General features: G+C 38.7%; 1 protein-coding gene across 1 annotated transcript in view; it reads left to right on the forward strand.

The window, feature by feature from the left end:
* The window catches only part of NETO2 (neuropilin and tolloid like 2), a 29,631-nt gene extending 14,711 nt beyond the window's left edge, over positions 1 to 14,920 (forward strand). The window contains exons 4-9 of the mRNA XM_054296111.1: positions 699 to 947; positions 3,045 to 3,089; positions 3,179 to 3,306; positions 6,877 to 7,105; positions 10,894 to 11,007; positions 13,935 to 14,920. Of these exons, the coding sequence (XP_054152086.1) occupies positions 699 to 947; positions 3,045 to 3,089; positions 3,179 to 3,306; positions 6,877 to 7,105; positions 10,894 to 11,007; positions 13,935 to 14,515 (1,346 nt within the window). The 3' untranslated portion in view covers positions 14,516 to 14,920. The remainder of the gene's footprint in view (positions 1 to 698; positions 948 to 3,044; positions 3,090 to 3,178; positions 3,307 to 6,876; positions 7,106 to 10,893; positions 11,008 to 13,934) is intronic.
* The last annotated feature ends 2,593 nt before the right edge of the window (positions 14,921 to 17,513 follow it).

Below are 17,513 nucleotides of genomic sequence, written 5' to 3' on the forward strand. Positions count from 1 at the left end.
CCAGCCAGGATTGGGAGGTTCACGCAGCGCAGCTGATGCCAGGATTGAGGAACACTGAAGCCATCCATTCACACAGGAGAGGGCTCTGGGATCCAAACCATGGATGTGAGAGTCAGGACTTAGGGCTCTGATCCCAATCCTGATGTGAGGCTGCCACAGGCTCACACTCACCAACACCTGTAGCCACCTGCACATCATTGACATGTATGAAGCACTCACAGGTCTCGGAATATTCTAATAAAAGATGTCTTCTGTGAAAAGATCTACAAATCTGGACTTTAAGAAATATTGAGTAGTTCTTCCTATGTTTCTCTTTTCCATTCTTTTCTGCATAGCTCAGTGCTTTGTTCTTTTTTATGTGTTTTGCTTTCACTTGTTTTAATTTATAACTGAATATTTAATCTTGTTTGAATACCTTTGTACATATGTTCATATCTGTTATATGTGCTGCATTAAATTAATGTGATTTCTGAATTTTCAACAATTAAGATGAGCAAGCAAAAAATTTTGCATGATTCTATGCAAAAGTAACTTTTAGAAAATAATTTTTTAAATTTTTGTAGTTGTGTGTTTTGAGAAGTTTCCAGTTTCTCTATTATCTTGCTGTTTTGGAGGCCTGTCTCTTCATTAATTCATGTCTTTGTGTTTTTTATCAAGATCTTCATTTAATCTTTTGATCATTTTTTTTTTATGTCTAGCTGCTCCACGACAAAGAATTGAGCTGACCTTTGATGAACCTTATTACATAGAACCCTCATTTGAATGTCGGTTTGATCACCTGGAGGTTCGAGATGGACCTTTTGGGTTCTCCCCTCTCATTAATCGTTACTGTGGTCTGAAAAGTCCTGCACTAATTAGATCAACAGGGAGATTCATGTGGATCAAGTTTATTTCTGATGAGGAGCTGGAAGGAAAGGGATTTCAAGCAAAGTACTCATTTATACCAGGTAAAGATGTCTAAAATTCTGATGGAGTTAATGACTATCAGCTCCCATTGAGCTCTGTGGGTGTGCTTGTCCTCTCAGCCTAGAGCTGCATTTCAGCATGGGCACTTACAGAGGCACAGTGACAGTGGGACAGCCACAGTCTCAGTCCTGCTAATCCTGCTGGGCACATGGCTAAAAACTCTTGGGGAACCTTGACTGAAGGGAATTACAGATCTGTAGTTTGCTAGTGAGGAAGACAGTTGAGCTTGTTCATGCTGAAGTCTTCAGCAGCACCCTTCTTTATTTCTCTACTGGTGCCAGTGTCACCAGTGGTAGGAAAGGAAAGACAACGTATGCTTGAGCTGCCTTTTCAGCAGCCTCTCTTCTGGGGCATGTAAGGCACTGGACAGAAACACCTGAACCAATTTACAATAGCACTCCAAATGCAAAACATTTTAAATCTCTATTCTGAAAACCCAGAGCAAATATCTGCACAGTCTAAGCACAAGCTCTCAGTATAACTGGATTCCCTCAACCCTTGGGCTCAGACAACAGAGCTGCTCTTTGCCCAGAGTGCTGTGTAGTTCACAGGTGCAAAGGAGAGGACAGTGTGCTGACAGTGCCTTTAGACAAACAAAAATTACATCTGCTCTGTAGAGCTACTTAAACCTGGCAGAGCATCCTTCTTACGTGAAAACTTGACCTGATGTCCTTGTGCAGTGCTTGACTATTGTATTCAGAGATACTACACATGTAGTTATCAGCATTTTATTGTCCTTTGGGACAAAAGGCAATATACAAATGTCAGCTCTACCACTTCGATAAATGTATACACAACCATAACTTCTTAATGTTATCCTTACCCCTAGAGCACATGAAAACACAATTCATGATTATATATTACTGCTTAGGGATTTAGACTCAGAAACTGCAGATTAACATGGTGACCAGACCATTGGGAATTACATGATAAAATGTTTTCACAGGGACAGTACTTATGCATTGTGCTGAGTCCATTTCCAAAGCCATTTATTTCATCAAGATCACTTTCAAAACTAAATTACCATAGTTGCAGGGCTGGAATTTTAAATATACATTTAAACTGTATATTATTTTCACAATAGATTACAACAACTGAAGGACAGATATTTAGATATTTTTCTTTTCCTTCCTCTTCGTTTATATGACGTGTGGTAAAATATTTTACTGTTTTAAAAATGAAAGGGAACATATGCACATACTCCTGCTTCATAAAAAAAAGCTTGCAAAGAAGGTTGAAAACTTTGCAAAATTTTGCATACAGTGATCATAGATTTTCACTATAGGTAAATAAAAAGAGGAGGACAAAGAAGGCATGTCCTGAACTGTGCTGAGTCTTAAGCTCAGGACTGAGGCATTCTAGGGGAAGTGATGAACTTCCTATAGAAAAAATAATTTATAGGATCACAGAAGGAGCCAAACTCTGGACCTTCATTTGGAAAAGAACTTTGTACTAAACCAGTGTGCCCTTCTGCATGAACTAGGGCTTTCTTTGCCTAGAACAGCATTTCCTAAACCATGTCTAGAGCTGTTCTGCGTGGCCCAATACAAGAGATAGATAACCCAGGGAACAGTACCTTTAGGATTGAGCAGCCTTCTTCCCATACTTTCTAAAGAGCAGTTAGCAATTTCTAAGTGTTGATATATTCTGCTAAGCTCAGTTCAGATTGTTCAGAACTACATAGACAGCAGTCTGATAAAATAAATCTAAATAAGCTTTTTGCACAGAGAAAGATCCCCTGTACTCTTGTGGAGTTCCAGCAGTTTCAGTGAAAACTAACACCGTAAATTCAGAATATAATGTCGGAACAAAATACTGAATAGCAATTTTTGGTGTTATGCTGGAAATCTGAGCTGTCAGGGTAGAATTATGTTTTTCAGATAAGGTCAATCTTTGTGGAATAATGTTCTCATCTAAAAAAACTTTGTCTTTATATGCTCCAATTGATTCAGTAAACTTTCTGGCAATTTTTTTTGTGACATAATAAAAAATGGACATAATCTGCAGATAATACTAAAGCTTGAAGTGATTCTCAAGCACTGATAGCCCTTGTGATTCATGACTTCTTTCTATTACAGATCCTGACTTCACTTACCTAGGAGGTATTTTAAATCCCATCCCAGGTATAGTATTACAGTAACAATTTCTTTATACATGAAATTTTAAATTAATGTCATATTGCATTTGACAGCAAGGTCTATCTTCTCCCTAGACTGCCAGTTTGAGCTCTCAGGAGCTGATGGAATAGTACGTTCCAGTCAAGTAGAACAAGAAGGAAAAACAAAACCAGGACAAGCAGTTGACTGTATCTGGACAATTAAAGCCACTCCAAATGCTAAGGTGGGTTTTGTTCATGTAATTCAGTATATAATGGGTTTCTGTGGCAGCAGCAACAGGTAATGGTCACTAACTGTGATTTGCATAATGTTGTACTTGACTGAAGTGAGTCATGTAGCTGTGGCTTAGGAAATCCAGAGAGAGAATTGTTTCTGAAATTAAATTTATATAAGTCCATAGTGCTGGCTTGCTATTATTTGAAGCTTCAAATACCAAATAACTGTGAGAACAGTTTAAGCAACAATTTTCAGGGGCATTTGACTTGGATCCTGGTTTTATTGGAAGACTGCAGGCAAAAATGCTGGCTGACATCTTCAGCAATTTCCAGTAAATCTCACTGTCAAAACTGAATGTTTTGCCTCCAGTGGTTCTATTGGAGAATTAGGTTCTGTTCAAAGTCAACAGAACATGTGCCTGCTTCTCCCATCTAATTCACAGTCCTGCACCTTGAACCCCACTTTCATCAGCATTCTGAGCTAAATGGAAAGGCTTTACCTTGTTAGGCAGACAGCAGGATAAAATCCTGTTCACAACCCCAAAATACAATAGCTAAAGCCTGAATCATATTAGGTTCAGATTAATATTTGTTAAATATGTTGCATGAAAGAACACATACTTTTCTCCATAGAGCATACACATCTTTAATTTTGCTTCTGCTTGCAGACACATAACAATTAAAAAATATTTTGAAGCAGTAGCTGCCAAGATAACAAACCTTCCCCCTGCCTTCTTACACACTCCTAACACTTAACTAACCAGCCCTGTTAACCACCTTGCAAGAGCATTCTAAAACAGGAACAAAAAAGATGATAAGAAGAGGGCAAGACATGAAGGAAATTAAAAGTCCATTAATATATTTGAGCCTTTGAGGAAGTGAGTCAATTCCCAAGAGCCCTATACTAGTCTAAGTAATAGACACAGTTCTTCCTGAAACAATAACCTATTTTCTCTCTACATTGCCATTGAGTGCACCAGGTCTTGTGCTTAAGTATTTTAATAAATTATTGAACGTTGCCAGAAGGCAGAGTTATAGTTGGGTGAGTCCTGAAATTAGATCATCATCCTAAATTATTGATTTAAAACATTACAGAAAAATAATTCCTAGTATTCTGACAGTGGTTTCTCAAGCTTCAATTCAGGCAGAATTATGATGATAAAATCCATTTGATCTGATACAGTGCAGTCTCTTGAGAAAAATAAGCATAGACATTTGTAAATTCCTCAATTTGATTTTATAATAAAAATAAAGTTTTAAAACTGACACAAGTGCAGCAATGAAAGTACTTTTTAAATGTGTATAGCAGACACTTAATAAATTACATCCAGATTTCATAAAATTACCAGTATAATCAATATAATGTAAGAGTGAGGACCTTTTATACTTGCCTAGCTCATTAATCCAAAGGAGCATGTGAAAAGGTGAGCACTTTTAATGGGATTATTCCTTTGTTATCATACAAATAATAGCTCCACTAAAAGTGTGCTAAATTATTTTTAGTTTCCATTGTAATTTTGTAGCAGATATATGAAGTCAATCATTAAAGGAAAATACCATCTCTCAGCCCAAATACTAGCAATTTCAGCTCCCATCCATGTTTTTGAGAGAAGTCATCAATGGAAAACAGGTTCTCCATGTAGCTGAGAATTTCCAGCAGTAAGTCTTAACAAAAACAGCAGGAAAAAAAAAAAAAGAAAACAGAAGAAAATAAAAAATACATATGCTGAAAATCACAAAACAGTGAGGTGAAATGAGCTAATATGGCACTGGCTGCACCTTCAGACAGAATGTGCAAGGGACGGCAGTGCTGGCCAACCTGCCTCTGGAAGCACTGGAAAGGAAAAGCCATAGGGCACCAGTGTCATCTGTCTTTCTCTATTCTCATGTTTTCAATAAAGCCTGAGAGGTGTAGGAATGGCGAGGAGAATATCTTGTTTTGTCTCCCAGAGGTGTTTGGTAGTGAGCTATGGCAAAGGGGCAGCAAACTGAGTTCTAGAGCCCAGGAGTGGGTGGGATTCATCTGCCCTGACCTCCTGCACCCCACCTGAGCAGGGGTCCCAGACCCTTGGGCAGATGCACGGCTTGGTCCCAGCCCTTGGGCAGATGCTCACAGCCCCGTGTGCAGGGCTCTGTCCCAGCCCTTGGGCAGATGCTCACAGCCCCGGTGTGCAGGGGCTCTGCCTCTGCAGCAGCCTCGGTGCTGCGGGACACGGGGTCGGCAGCGGTGCTCGGACAGCCCCGATGCAGTGCTCGGACAGACCCGGTGCTCACACAGTCCCGGTGCGGTGCTCAGACAGACACAGTGCTCGGACAGCCCCGGTGCGGTGCCCGGACAGTCCCGGTGCTCACACAGCCCCGGTGCGGTGCTCAGACAGTCCCGGTGCTCACACAGCCCCGGTGCGGTGTCCGGACAGTCCCGGTGCTCACACAGCCCCGGTGCGGTGCTCGGACAGTCCCGGTGCTCACACAGCCCCGGTGCGGTGCTCAGACAGTCCCGGTGCGGTGCTCAGACAGTCCCGGTGCTCACACAGCCCAGGTGCAGCGGGACACGCAGGAGAGCTCATGGACAGAGGAGCAGCACCTCAGGCTCCACCTGGGCACATCGCTTCCCTGGCAGCACAATTTTACACTTTACACACAAGGCCATGTTAAAGTGTAAAATGGCCTTTGCAGCGTGCTTAAGTGACTTGGTTTCATATCCCAAAATTTTCGGAAGAATTTAGAGAATTCCAACACAGCCATTGAAGATTTTCAAAAGCCTTTTGATGTGTTAATGCAATTTTGACTGAATTACAATCTTGCACAAGTTTCCTGCTCCAGCAAAATAAATTATTTACTTACTCTTTAAATACCATCCCAATCTTCTAATTTCTTTGCTGCATGCGTTCTAACACATATGCTGCCTTCTCTTGGATTAGATTTCTGCTTTTAGAAGTATTAAGATTAGCTTAAATTCATTAATTCTTCCTACACAGCCAGCTTACTTCTCTCTCATTTCCATTTTTATTCAAATTACTCCTGACTTCATGGTTTGTGTCTTCCATAACACAGCTATGGTTCAGTAATTAGCTTTCATTCTGAAGCAATAAATTTTAATTTCCTTATTTTACTTCAGAGCTTTTCTGACTAGACTCCTTCCCCTATATTTTAACATTGTTTTTATGAATTAGAAAGAAAGGAAAGAGAACAGTCAAAATACTTTAAAAATTATTTCAGTACATTTATGCATTCCTTATATCTCTTTCTAGAGAAACAGACTTCACATTTAGCATAAATTCTTGGGCGTTTCTTCACCAAGTGTGTTGCTTTGTAGTGTTTTTCCAAAGGGAGCAAAAGTAAAGTAAATTTTTAAATGAAGATTGTTTTGGGGAACAGGGAGAAGTGAATGGATACCCAAGACAAATGTCAGGTAATGCTCCACATGGACATCTAATGAGAAAATCTAAGTGTAAAAGTGTTGTGAAGTGGGACTTACATTTATGTGTAAGGGAAGAAAACATCATATTCAAGATTTGCTAAGAAAGAAATCTCCTCTAATTCTTCTCCTAAAGACATTGATTCCTCTTTCCTACCAGATCTACATGCGGTTTCTGGACTATCAGATGGAGCACTCCAATGAGTGCAAAAGGAACTTTGTGGCTGTGTATGATGGGAGCAGCTCCATTGAGAACCTGAAGGCCAAGTTCTGCAGCACGGTGGCCAACGATGTGACGCTGCAGACGGGCACGGGCGTGGTGCGCATGTGGGCCGATGAGGGCAGCAGGCTGAGCCGCTTCAGAATGCTCTTCACCTCCTTTGTGGATCGTGAGTACACTCAAAGGGCCCATTCTCCTGCTCAAGTCTTTTAGTGAGCAGCAGGAAAACATGAAAAAGGTTGTTTCTGTTTCCTTCACATACTGGCAGGTAAATTAGATAATTGCTTTATTGCATTTCTAACATGGTTCCTGAAGAAAAGCTTTCCTGCATCCTTAAAAGGTTTATTTTCCATTTGAATTCAGCAATACTGCCCTAGGCTACATCCTTCTCACAAAGACACATCCTTCCCTACAAATGAGCACAGACTTATTTCAAAAAGACAGCAGTGGGATTGGAGCTTGCTCTCCCACCAGCGCCCAGTTCCCTGCCAGACACCACAACAGGCTCTCTTAAGGCCACTCTGCATGTTCAGAACAGAAAACATGCCTGATCCTGTAAAGTCTCTCCTTCCTAAACACAGCTCTGTCTTCAGTTGTGGGTCTGGACCTACAGCCCCTCCAGCCAAGCTGCTCCCTTATCCTCAGCTGCATTTGGCTCTGATGGACCCCACATGTGCTCCCTTACCAAAGCCCTGGCATGTTGCACAATGATAGACAAGTGGTTAAATTCAAGTTTATTCAAGAAGCCTGTAATTAAAACTGAGTTGTAAATGCCATCTGGATTTTTGTTTGCATTCCATAGCCTGGGTTAGTTTTTATTCTCATTGCAAATTAAAATGTCTCTCGAAAGCAGATTTTTTGTGAGATTTTTTTCCTCCTAAGGGTGTTGTACCTGAATGGAGTTTTGTTGCCTCACATATGTTGTCCACACTGCAGAACCATTGCAGTGCCATTTATATGGCACTAAAACAGACTGAGTTCAGCACTGAGAGCAGATCTGAGATACATGGGGAGAGCTGAATGAAATATTCCCATTTCAGGAAGTCAGACCTATGCTGGTGCTAAAGGTTTTCAAAAAGTTCTGCTTGAAGAATAAACAGTACAGATTTGCTAACAAAAAATAACTTTTCTGACAGAACATGTCTGTAGCCAGTCCTGAATGAGATCCTGGTCACTAACTTGCACAAAAGTTCAGGTTACAGGTAACAGGTAGACTTTATGTTATGTTCCATAAAACAGTGAATTTTAACATAGGAGAAAAGCTACTTTTTATAAAACAACCTTTCTAAAGTAACAATATGTATAAGAGAAATAGATTCTTGTTTACTTTGAGTACCTGGTAGTAAGGAACAGTTGCATGCTTCAAGTTAGAATATTGCTTAGCCTTCAAGAAGCATTTAATAAGCTTTAGATATTGAGAATTTAAATAAATGTCAGTTTTAAGTACAGCTTGCAAAAATTGATAACTGCCTTTCCACTAGCTTTTATTTCAATACAATCATTAACATTGGTGATAGTGCAAGTTATTCTAACTTTCAATGTAGAAAATGCTATGAACTTTGCCAGGGAAATTGTCTATTTATATTATAATTATTGGAGTGGGTTTTTTGTTGTTGTTGAATTTGGATTTTTTTGAGGGGGTTCTGGGGAGGTTTTAATGCAATAAGGTGAAATACTAAATACTCCTAAAGGCAGATAACTTTCCAAATTCCTAAGTTTAAAGCAACTCAAAAGTCATTGGCAGAAGAACATCTGCAAAGGTATGTGGTTATTGTTATTTACCTGAGACACTGCCTTTCTTGGGTAGGGTCATTGAAAAGTATGTGGCTGTAAAGTGTTTCAAGTATTTTTATATAATCTAGTCATAAGCAATTTTTCTAAATGAAAAAAGTGAATCTGAGCTTATCTTATTTTCAGATTGTTAAGCTGTCTTTCTCTTCTACCTTGCTAATGATTTGTAATTACATGAAGCCAACCATAAAAACAATCAATATTTCTGGAAAGATTTCCATAAATGAACTAATAGTGCATGACAGTCACCTAACACACACCTAGCACTGTTTGCAGGTTTGAATAAGTAATTCAGCTAACAGCAATGTGAAAAATCAATGTATTTGATTCCTGGCTTGATTCAATAGATGAGTAATGCTGGATACAAAGAGCACTGTGAGCATTGCATCACTTTTGGGCAGCTGTTATGAGAGACCAGCTATGTCCTTGAAGTCCTGGGCTGGAATTGATCAACCATTGTCACTTTTAGACTTCAAACTCCCCAAATAACAAACAAAAGGAAAATGAATCCATTTGTCCCATCTTCATGAACTGTGAAAAAAGCCATGCCCACAAAAATTTAAAGGGACAACACAAACATGTGAAATAGAGCCTCTGCTGGCAGATGGAGAAGCAACAGCAAAATTCATCAACCAAATACAGAACTGTAAAAGAAATTCACCTGTTCAGGGAAATGAGAAGGAGAATATGTTTAATATGTTTACATTATGGCATAACTGACAGAACAGGCCTGATCTCAACCTTCCAAAGGAGTGATCCTGTTTTAAAGCAGTGCTCTTCAGGCTAGAGCTGCTCTCCAAACAATCACATTCTCAACTCACTTGAGCAAGGAAGTGATGTGATGGTTATTGTTACATTTTTAAGCACTGAGATTACATAGATAAACTGTTCCAAAATACCCTCTAAGTATGTTCTGTATTCATACTTGCACTACAATTAAAGCAATTCTTATATGGAACTTCTTGCAGATTGCCAGGGTTAAGCAATAACAGCAAATACAAATGCTTAAAACCAATGAGTGTAGGTTACCTAGCTTCAGTGGAGTAAGCCATGGAAAGACAGTACATATTTAATTCAGGAATGAAAAATCAAAATTATAACTTTTAATGTTCTTTTTTTCTTAGGCATAGCTCCTCTTTTTGTCATTGAGATTCTCAAGCCGAACAGAATGACTAAGTGAGAAATGCAGTGCTCAGGAGCAGTCATTCCCTCTGCAAACCCTTTGGGTTTCCTGTGATGTTTCAGAGAATCCAGGCTGCTCAAGAACACATTCTTTCTGTAAAACCAAATAGCAGAATGTCTACCACACATCTTTGCTGTTTAGTATATAAGTGACTCCACTAATAACAAACATTTCCATCATAAAAATACCCCATTACTGAAACAAATGAAAAACCAATTTCTTGGTTTCTTGGTGCCCTGAATATATAAATAATTCCCTTTGTATATGCTACAACACCCTGAAAAGAATTATCACTGCTTTCTAATATCTTTTTTCTTATGTCAAGGAGCTGTAACAAATACAAAACCATAGGGCAGCCTTCTAGTTAATTTCTTCCTTCAGATTTCAGACTATATATAGATAGATACATAAAAAGCTAAACTGTGCTCTCTCAATCCCTGCATTAGCTCTAATAGGGGGATCCAAGAGCTTTTGATTCACAAGCAGGAATGACTTAGATGCCTCTAGTTATTGAAATCTCTTGCAATTACTGAAACAGTCCTCCACAAGCTGAAATCTGATTTGCCTTAAGATAGTAATGGGCTCTAAAATGCAGATGCTCAGGGAGTGCTTCACAACATCCACACAGCAGATGCTCCAGAATAAATATATCATTGATAGTGAGCATGGGATTTTTAAGTATTAAGTTTTTAAAGACACATACTAAAACCTTCTTCCATCATCTGTGTTTTGTGACTGTCTCTATTTGCTCCCTACCCCTTTGGAGCAAAAATGGGTTTGTAGCATTGATAATACTGAAATTGCTGAAAGCAATTACATGGAGAGAGAAAAGCATCAGATGGTGACGTCCAAGAGAAATGATTGTGTTTGAACCAGAGAGGAAGAATGCATGTTAAAACCCCAGACACAGAAAGTTAATAGTTTTATTGCAAGGCATCAATTACTGAAAATTCTGAATGTTTTCTTTCTCTTCTCTCCTGCAGCTCCCTGCTCAGGCAACACTTACTTCTGCCATAGCAACATGTGCATCAATAATTCTTTAGTCTGCAATGGCATTCAGAACTGTGCATACCCTTGGGATGAGAATCACTGCAGAGGTGAATATAGTGCAAACCACAGCCTTTATGAGCTAGGCTGGTCAGTTTGCCTTTCAAGAAAGTCATGAAATGTCTTTTTCCTGGAAATATGCTGAAGACAGCTATTCTACTAATCTCAGGAAGGTGTTCCAAATTTTTTATTTAAACTCAGGACACATGTAAGCATCCTGGATATTGCTCTTACTGCTTTTAACTAAATTTCTTCCTCTTCAGCACATACTCTCTATTTTAAAAGGATATCAGCTTGATAAGAACTAGAATTTAGTATTTTTGAGGCTGCATCCTATCAATTTCTAAACTGTAATAAAGCAAGGATTGTAGGGACAGGTAATACCTTTTAGAGATAAAAATAAAGAGCTGAAAAAACACAGAACTAAGTTTTCAAGCACAAAAACCCTCTCAGGGTTGAAATAGAAGCAACAATCCTCAAAGACAATTTTAAAACATTTGTTTAGATGTGTAAATCACAGGCTATTTCAGGATAAATTCAGCTGCTGTATATGGTGTGAGGAAGGATGGGAGGAAGGAGGAATAGTCAGGGAGCATGAAATAAACACTTATGGAATACAGACACATGTAAATTCCTGCTTCTAGAACATGGCTTGGGAGTATTATTTCAATCATTACAACTACCATAAAGACTTGTTTCAATATCAGGCTTTGTAGGAAAAATTCTCATAATTTGAAGAAATTGTTATTCTGTTAAAGCACAGACATTCTCCTGTGCTTCATGAATAGCTCAATTGTCAGAGTTAGAACAAAACCAGTCTAAGGTCAACCATTTTTCTTGCTAAAGAAAACAATAGAACAAAATCACATGAGTTGTTTGCTTAGGGTTTTTTGACAAATAGAATGGCAACAATAGGTCTGAACACAAAACTCCAGAAGATTAAAGTATGTATTCCATTTCAAAGAGAAACTGACCCTGCAGAAAAAGTCAAAACCTTCTCTATAGAAAGTCTTGAAAGAAAATTTCTTTTCAATGCAAAAATTCTGCTTGCATTTTTAAGCAAATAAACATTAAAAAAACCCTACTTGTTAATTGCATTTTGGGTAAACAAAGAAATTCACACCACTAGTAGATATTCTAATGTAATACTGTGGAAGTTTTCCAGTCAACAAAACTGGTCCATAACTCCCAAGTTTGCAATGTAAAACTAAGCTTCCTCTAAACAATCCTTACCTTTGATAATTCTCAATATTCCCTCTTAAGTTTAATTTCTAGATCTCTTTCCCATCTTTACCATTTTCTAGACTCTCCCCTAGAATTCACACATCACTAATGTACTGCAGTATTAAAAAAAAATTAATTCCATAAAAACTGTGTCTTTCCCAATATTTGTAAATTGCTGTATCTCATGTTGAATAATCCTTCATGTTTTATGTTGAATGCAATCTAAATTCTGCTGTAATACTTGCACAGCAGAAATTAAGAGACAGCTGAAGACTAGAGCCACATTGCCAGCTAAGGGAGACTGATGCTACCAAATAAGCAATTCTTAGCCTTAGAAAGAGCTGCTCACAATTGTGCTCAGTTCCTGCAGGCACCCAGAGTTCTCATTTAGTCCATATCAATAGCTGCATAAATCTGAGCATATTGTGACCTACTTATGCCTAAGCCCTGTAACACAAAAATTGATAGAGAAGTCAGTTGTGTGCAATTTATTTTAAGAGACTGGCGAAGACATCGCCTTTTGCAAAACAACTTTTTGATTAAAATATCTGCCAAGAATTAAGAAACCTCGATGCAGACAAGAGAACTGCCATAGCAGTGAAATTCATACCTCCCACCATGGATGGCACCACTGTGATCTAAGGCAGGACAAGGGGAGAGATCTTCCCTCACTTCAGAGGTAAAAAGTAGCTCAAAGGAGCCCAAGCTCTGAAGCAGAAATGGAATTTCTTATTAACCAACTCCTTGGGAGCCTCTGCTCAGCATAAGGATTGTTTCAAATAACACACAATGGTGTATAACTCTCCCCATGCACTGTGTGTGGTGTTTAGGTACATAACACACTTATTCAGATGCCAGGAGCCAGATACCTGAAAACATTATGCAAGATATAGGCTACGACATTTTCTTCTTCATAGTCTTAAATTCTTCTCTGCCACTAGCCAGTGTTGCAGTGTAGAAATCTCTCAGTCCCCCAGGACAAAACATTAATGGAACAGAAGTTCAACTGGAAAACTTTAATCTTCAAATAAGAATTTTAAATATGGAAAACCATCTTGTTCTGATGCTGCCATCTTGTGTGTTTTCACATGAAGTACTAGCCAAAATTGCCAGATGATTTGGGTTGGTTGGTGTATCCCCCTACCTTTTTTTTTTCAAGTAACTTTATCATTGGACTCCTAGAACTGGAATAAGAGCTTTGCTAAAGCTCCCTGTGATGAATTAGGTGTAACTGACTCACACAATAGACACAGCCATTACATTTCCAAGAGATGTTACAACAGTACAGTCATTCTTATCTCTGATAATATTTCACTTTTAAAGAAGAATGAGACAGTTTTAAATCTAGGTTTTCTACTGCTGACATCACTGAGAATGTTACCAGCAGGAGCCAACCATGGTAAGAAAAACATCATCTGTAGCTGGATTAAAGCTATTCAAGGTTAATTTAAGCCTATTTAGCTCATGGATTTAGCAATATAGACATCAGTAAAGGTTCAGGATGGAAGGCTCATCCCAGGCACTGGTTCACAGAGTTGCACCTGCCACTGAATTATCCTGAATTATCATATGGTAGCCACTAATGACAGGGAATTAGACAAATCCCATTGACATACAGCTCTAGTCTCCAGTCCCATTAAGTAATTTTATCACTTGCATGGCAATCACAATACAGTCTTGCTTTGTTTAAATACGTTATCAAAAGTGCAGAAACTAATAAATGTCTTGTCATAATCACTTTCTTCCTTTGCAGAAAAGAAAAGAACTGGATTGTTTGAACAAATCACCAAAACCCATGGGACAATCATTGGCATCACAACAGGGATAGTTTTAGTTCTTCTCATCATTTCAATTCTAGTGCAAGTAAAGCAGCCTCGAAAAAAGGTTATGGCTTGCAAGACTGCCTTCAATAAAACTGGTTTCCAGGAAGTTTTTGATCCTCCTCACTATGAACTGTTCTCACTAAGGGACAAAGAAATTTCTGCAGATTTGGCAGATCTATCAGAGGAACTTGAAAACTATCAGAAGCTGCGCCGCCCTTCAACAGCTTCCAGATGCATCCACGACCACCACTGTGGCTCCCAGGCCTCCAGCATGAAGCAGAGCAGGAGCAACCTGAGCTCCATGGAGCTGCCCTTCCGCAATGACTTCGCACAGCCCCAGCCCATGAAAACCTTCAACAGCACATTCAAGAAAAGCACTTACACTTTCAAGCAAGCTCACGACTGCCCCGAGCAGGTGATAGAAGACAGGGTGATGGAGGAGATTCCATGTGAAATTTATGTCAGAGGAAGGGAAGATACAGCACAAGGTTCATTATCTATTGACTTTTAACTTCCTGCTGCAGGTGGTGTCGGTGTATGTACAAAGTGCTCATGTACAATGACAGTGTATATATTAAAGGTGTACCATACGCAGCGTGTGAGATGCACACACTTTTAGCTTACTATACTTCATTCCAAAAAACAAAACCAGTCTTCATAATCAATTCTGGCTGGAAAAGTGGTGGATTTCCTCCCATCTTCCCAAACTACCTATCTAGTGGAGGAGTAAGACGGAGACTTTGCATGGAAATTATCAGATAGGATGGTGGAAGAAAAAACCCTACAACTACTAATCATTGACCACTGAAAGCAATGACTACTGTTCTCTTCTTCATACCATTTACTCTTCTTTAGATGTCTGCTTTTCAAGACAATTTTAATACCTCACTTGCATAAATAAAAGTAGTTAAGTGCACTATGTGTATGTCAACATAGGTGTCTTATTGTATTTGTCAAATTGAAAGTAGAGTTAGTGTTAAGTGCCAGTTCAGACTCATGAATTATGTTACAGCCATCTGTTTCACTTGCCTTTAATTATCATTTCCACACTCTAGGCTTTGTGAGAAATAAGTGAAAAGGGTCACTGCCTTTTAACAATGTAAAGTTATAATAATTTTAGTACATGTGGAAATATCTTTGGAGCTTTCAGTTAAAACACAAGTGAGTAGTCATTTTATTCTAGATGCAGACTTCTACAACAGTTTTCTTTCAAGAAGGTTTAGGATTTTAAAATATTCTGCCATATATTATAGCTCCATATGGCACATTGATTTCACAGCTCTGTACTTAGGAAACAATTTTGTTCCTGAGTTTTCCAAGTATTTACATAAATAGATTGTACTGTACATTTGTCTCTTAAAATAGCTTTTTACTCCTTGTTGCAGCCAATCTTCCCTACTGAAATCAGCAATGATACTTTTAGCTCATGTCCTACTTGCCTGAAGAGAACTGCTCTGAGGTCTGTGTGATTACTGGGTGTATGAAGGAACTGGAAACAAAGAAATCACAAAGCAACTCTAATTAACCCCTTCTTGTGCCCCTTGTTTCCATTTGCAAAATTGCACATTTCATACCTTTTTAAATGGTGGTTTGGACCTAATTTAAAAATTTTTACAATATAGAAGAAAATTTTTAAAATATATTCTCATTGTGGTTTTTAAGCTTTTTATATAGTTTGATACTGTACAGCCTTTTTCTTAAATCCCAATCTAGCACCTGGACAGCAGGCTTCTTTCAGGGTCCCTCTTAGCAGTTCTGACTGACCTGTAGTTGTTGCTGCACACATCACAATTTTCCAGGAATACTTGTCCTGACTTCCACATTAGCCTACACTTTCTTCCCTCGGTAGTTTGAGCTTATTTGGGTATTGTGTTTACAGGAAACCTTTGACTAAAGCTGATCCCCCAGCTAGCACTGGGCATAGCCTTTATTTACAGATGGATGTCAAACCATAGTGTTTGTTGTGCTGATTGTAGCACCAAAAAAGCCCCAAAAAAGTCTTAACCTATGACTCTTGCAACTGAAAATAAATTCTTTGAAATAAAGATGAAAAACAGCTATAATCACAGATTTTCACTAGAATGATAAAGAGTTTTTAAAATGCTTAAAATGTGCAACACTTAAGGGGAAAAAAGAAAGGGGAATTGAGTTTCTTCAGCAATCCCCAACTTCAAAATTAACCCTGTGTCTCCTGTTTAAAAAGAACTTAATCAGCTCTTATCTTAGACCCACAAGGCTGGATGTACCCTGGTGCCAGTTTTTGTGCTGGTCCCAGAATGTATTTCAATTTGAATGAATGAAAATGGGCTTTATTTTTAGATGCACTACATGCAGAAAATAAATGTTAAAAAATCTAGTTAATTGTTACTTGAAAATTTTTGAATATTCAATGAAAACATTTGGCAGATTTTATTTACTTCTCATTGATCTCAGGATGAAATATCTCACCATGACCTATAGGACACACCATGCTATTTGTGACAGTTTGTTAGTTCCAGATTCTTTCAATAGGTAATATGTAGTTTTACATGGGTCATTCTAATCCAAATAACTTGTATAAATGCTAGGTTTGCATGCCTGAGTTTTCTTTTCTAGGTGTATTTATCCATGTGCTAAAAATAACATGATCCCTACTCTTTCCCAAGCAATGCTGCCTTTGAGCAGTAAAGCTGCACTAATAAAACAAATAGGAAGCCTGCAGAGCCCAAGTGTGTGGAGAAGAGGGAAATTGAAGAAGTTCCCAAATGGTTTGAGTAATATTTCAGTCTCTGTGGTAGCCTTGTGATTACATGGTCAGAACACAGCTGCCTTTTGGCTGCCCCAGAGCACAGCAGAGCTCCCACAGCCAGTCCTGGCTTTTGAGCATAACTGGTTCCAATATCCCATGGGGTGTTTGAAAACCAATCTGCCTACACAGCCCATGGCAGGCTGGGCTTCAGTCACTGAGCTGTGCTTTAAGAAATGAGTCAGAACTACTAGAGCCATACTTGCACTTGCACTAAAATCAACTTCCCTTCACTGCAGAGAAAAGCTAACTGGGTGGGCTGCTGGGTACCACAGTACAGAGAGCTGACACATCTAGAAAATGAATCTAGCATTGGTTTGGCAGTCTCAGTCCTATTGAAGCTGATGTTGTCTTTAAGCTTTTTTGGGCATTAGGGAAAAATGTCACATTTCATACTAGTGCAGTATCTAAGTACCATTAGGCTATTTCCATTGTGTCCATCTTAAATCCATACATTTCTAGGAGCACTCTGATTTTGCACTCCATTGTACCCATATCTGCAATGCCCTCTGCTAGCACTGAATGCTCCTTAGCAGTGACACACTCACTAGACACACACTGAGCAGGACAAGACCAACAGCATTGAGCACTTTTTGGGATTTCAAACTCATTTTTACCTTTTATCATAGTAGGTTAGATTATCTGAACAAACTAACATGAAGAATGAATTCTGATGAAAGTTGTACAAGTAAACCTACAGCCAACATGAAAATAAAAGTGACTG

Source organism: Melozone crissalis, unplaced genomic scaffold (assembly GCF_028551555.1).
Source record: "Melozone crissalis strain CALT ecotype California unplaced genomic scaffold, PUWL_Pcris_2 ptg000007l_1, whole genome shotgun sequence".
In the NCBI taxonomy this organism is placed as follows: Eukaryota; Metazoa; Chordata; class Aves; order Passeriformes; family Passerellidae; genus Melozone; species Melozone crissalis.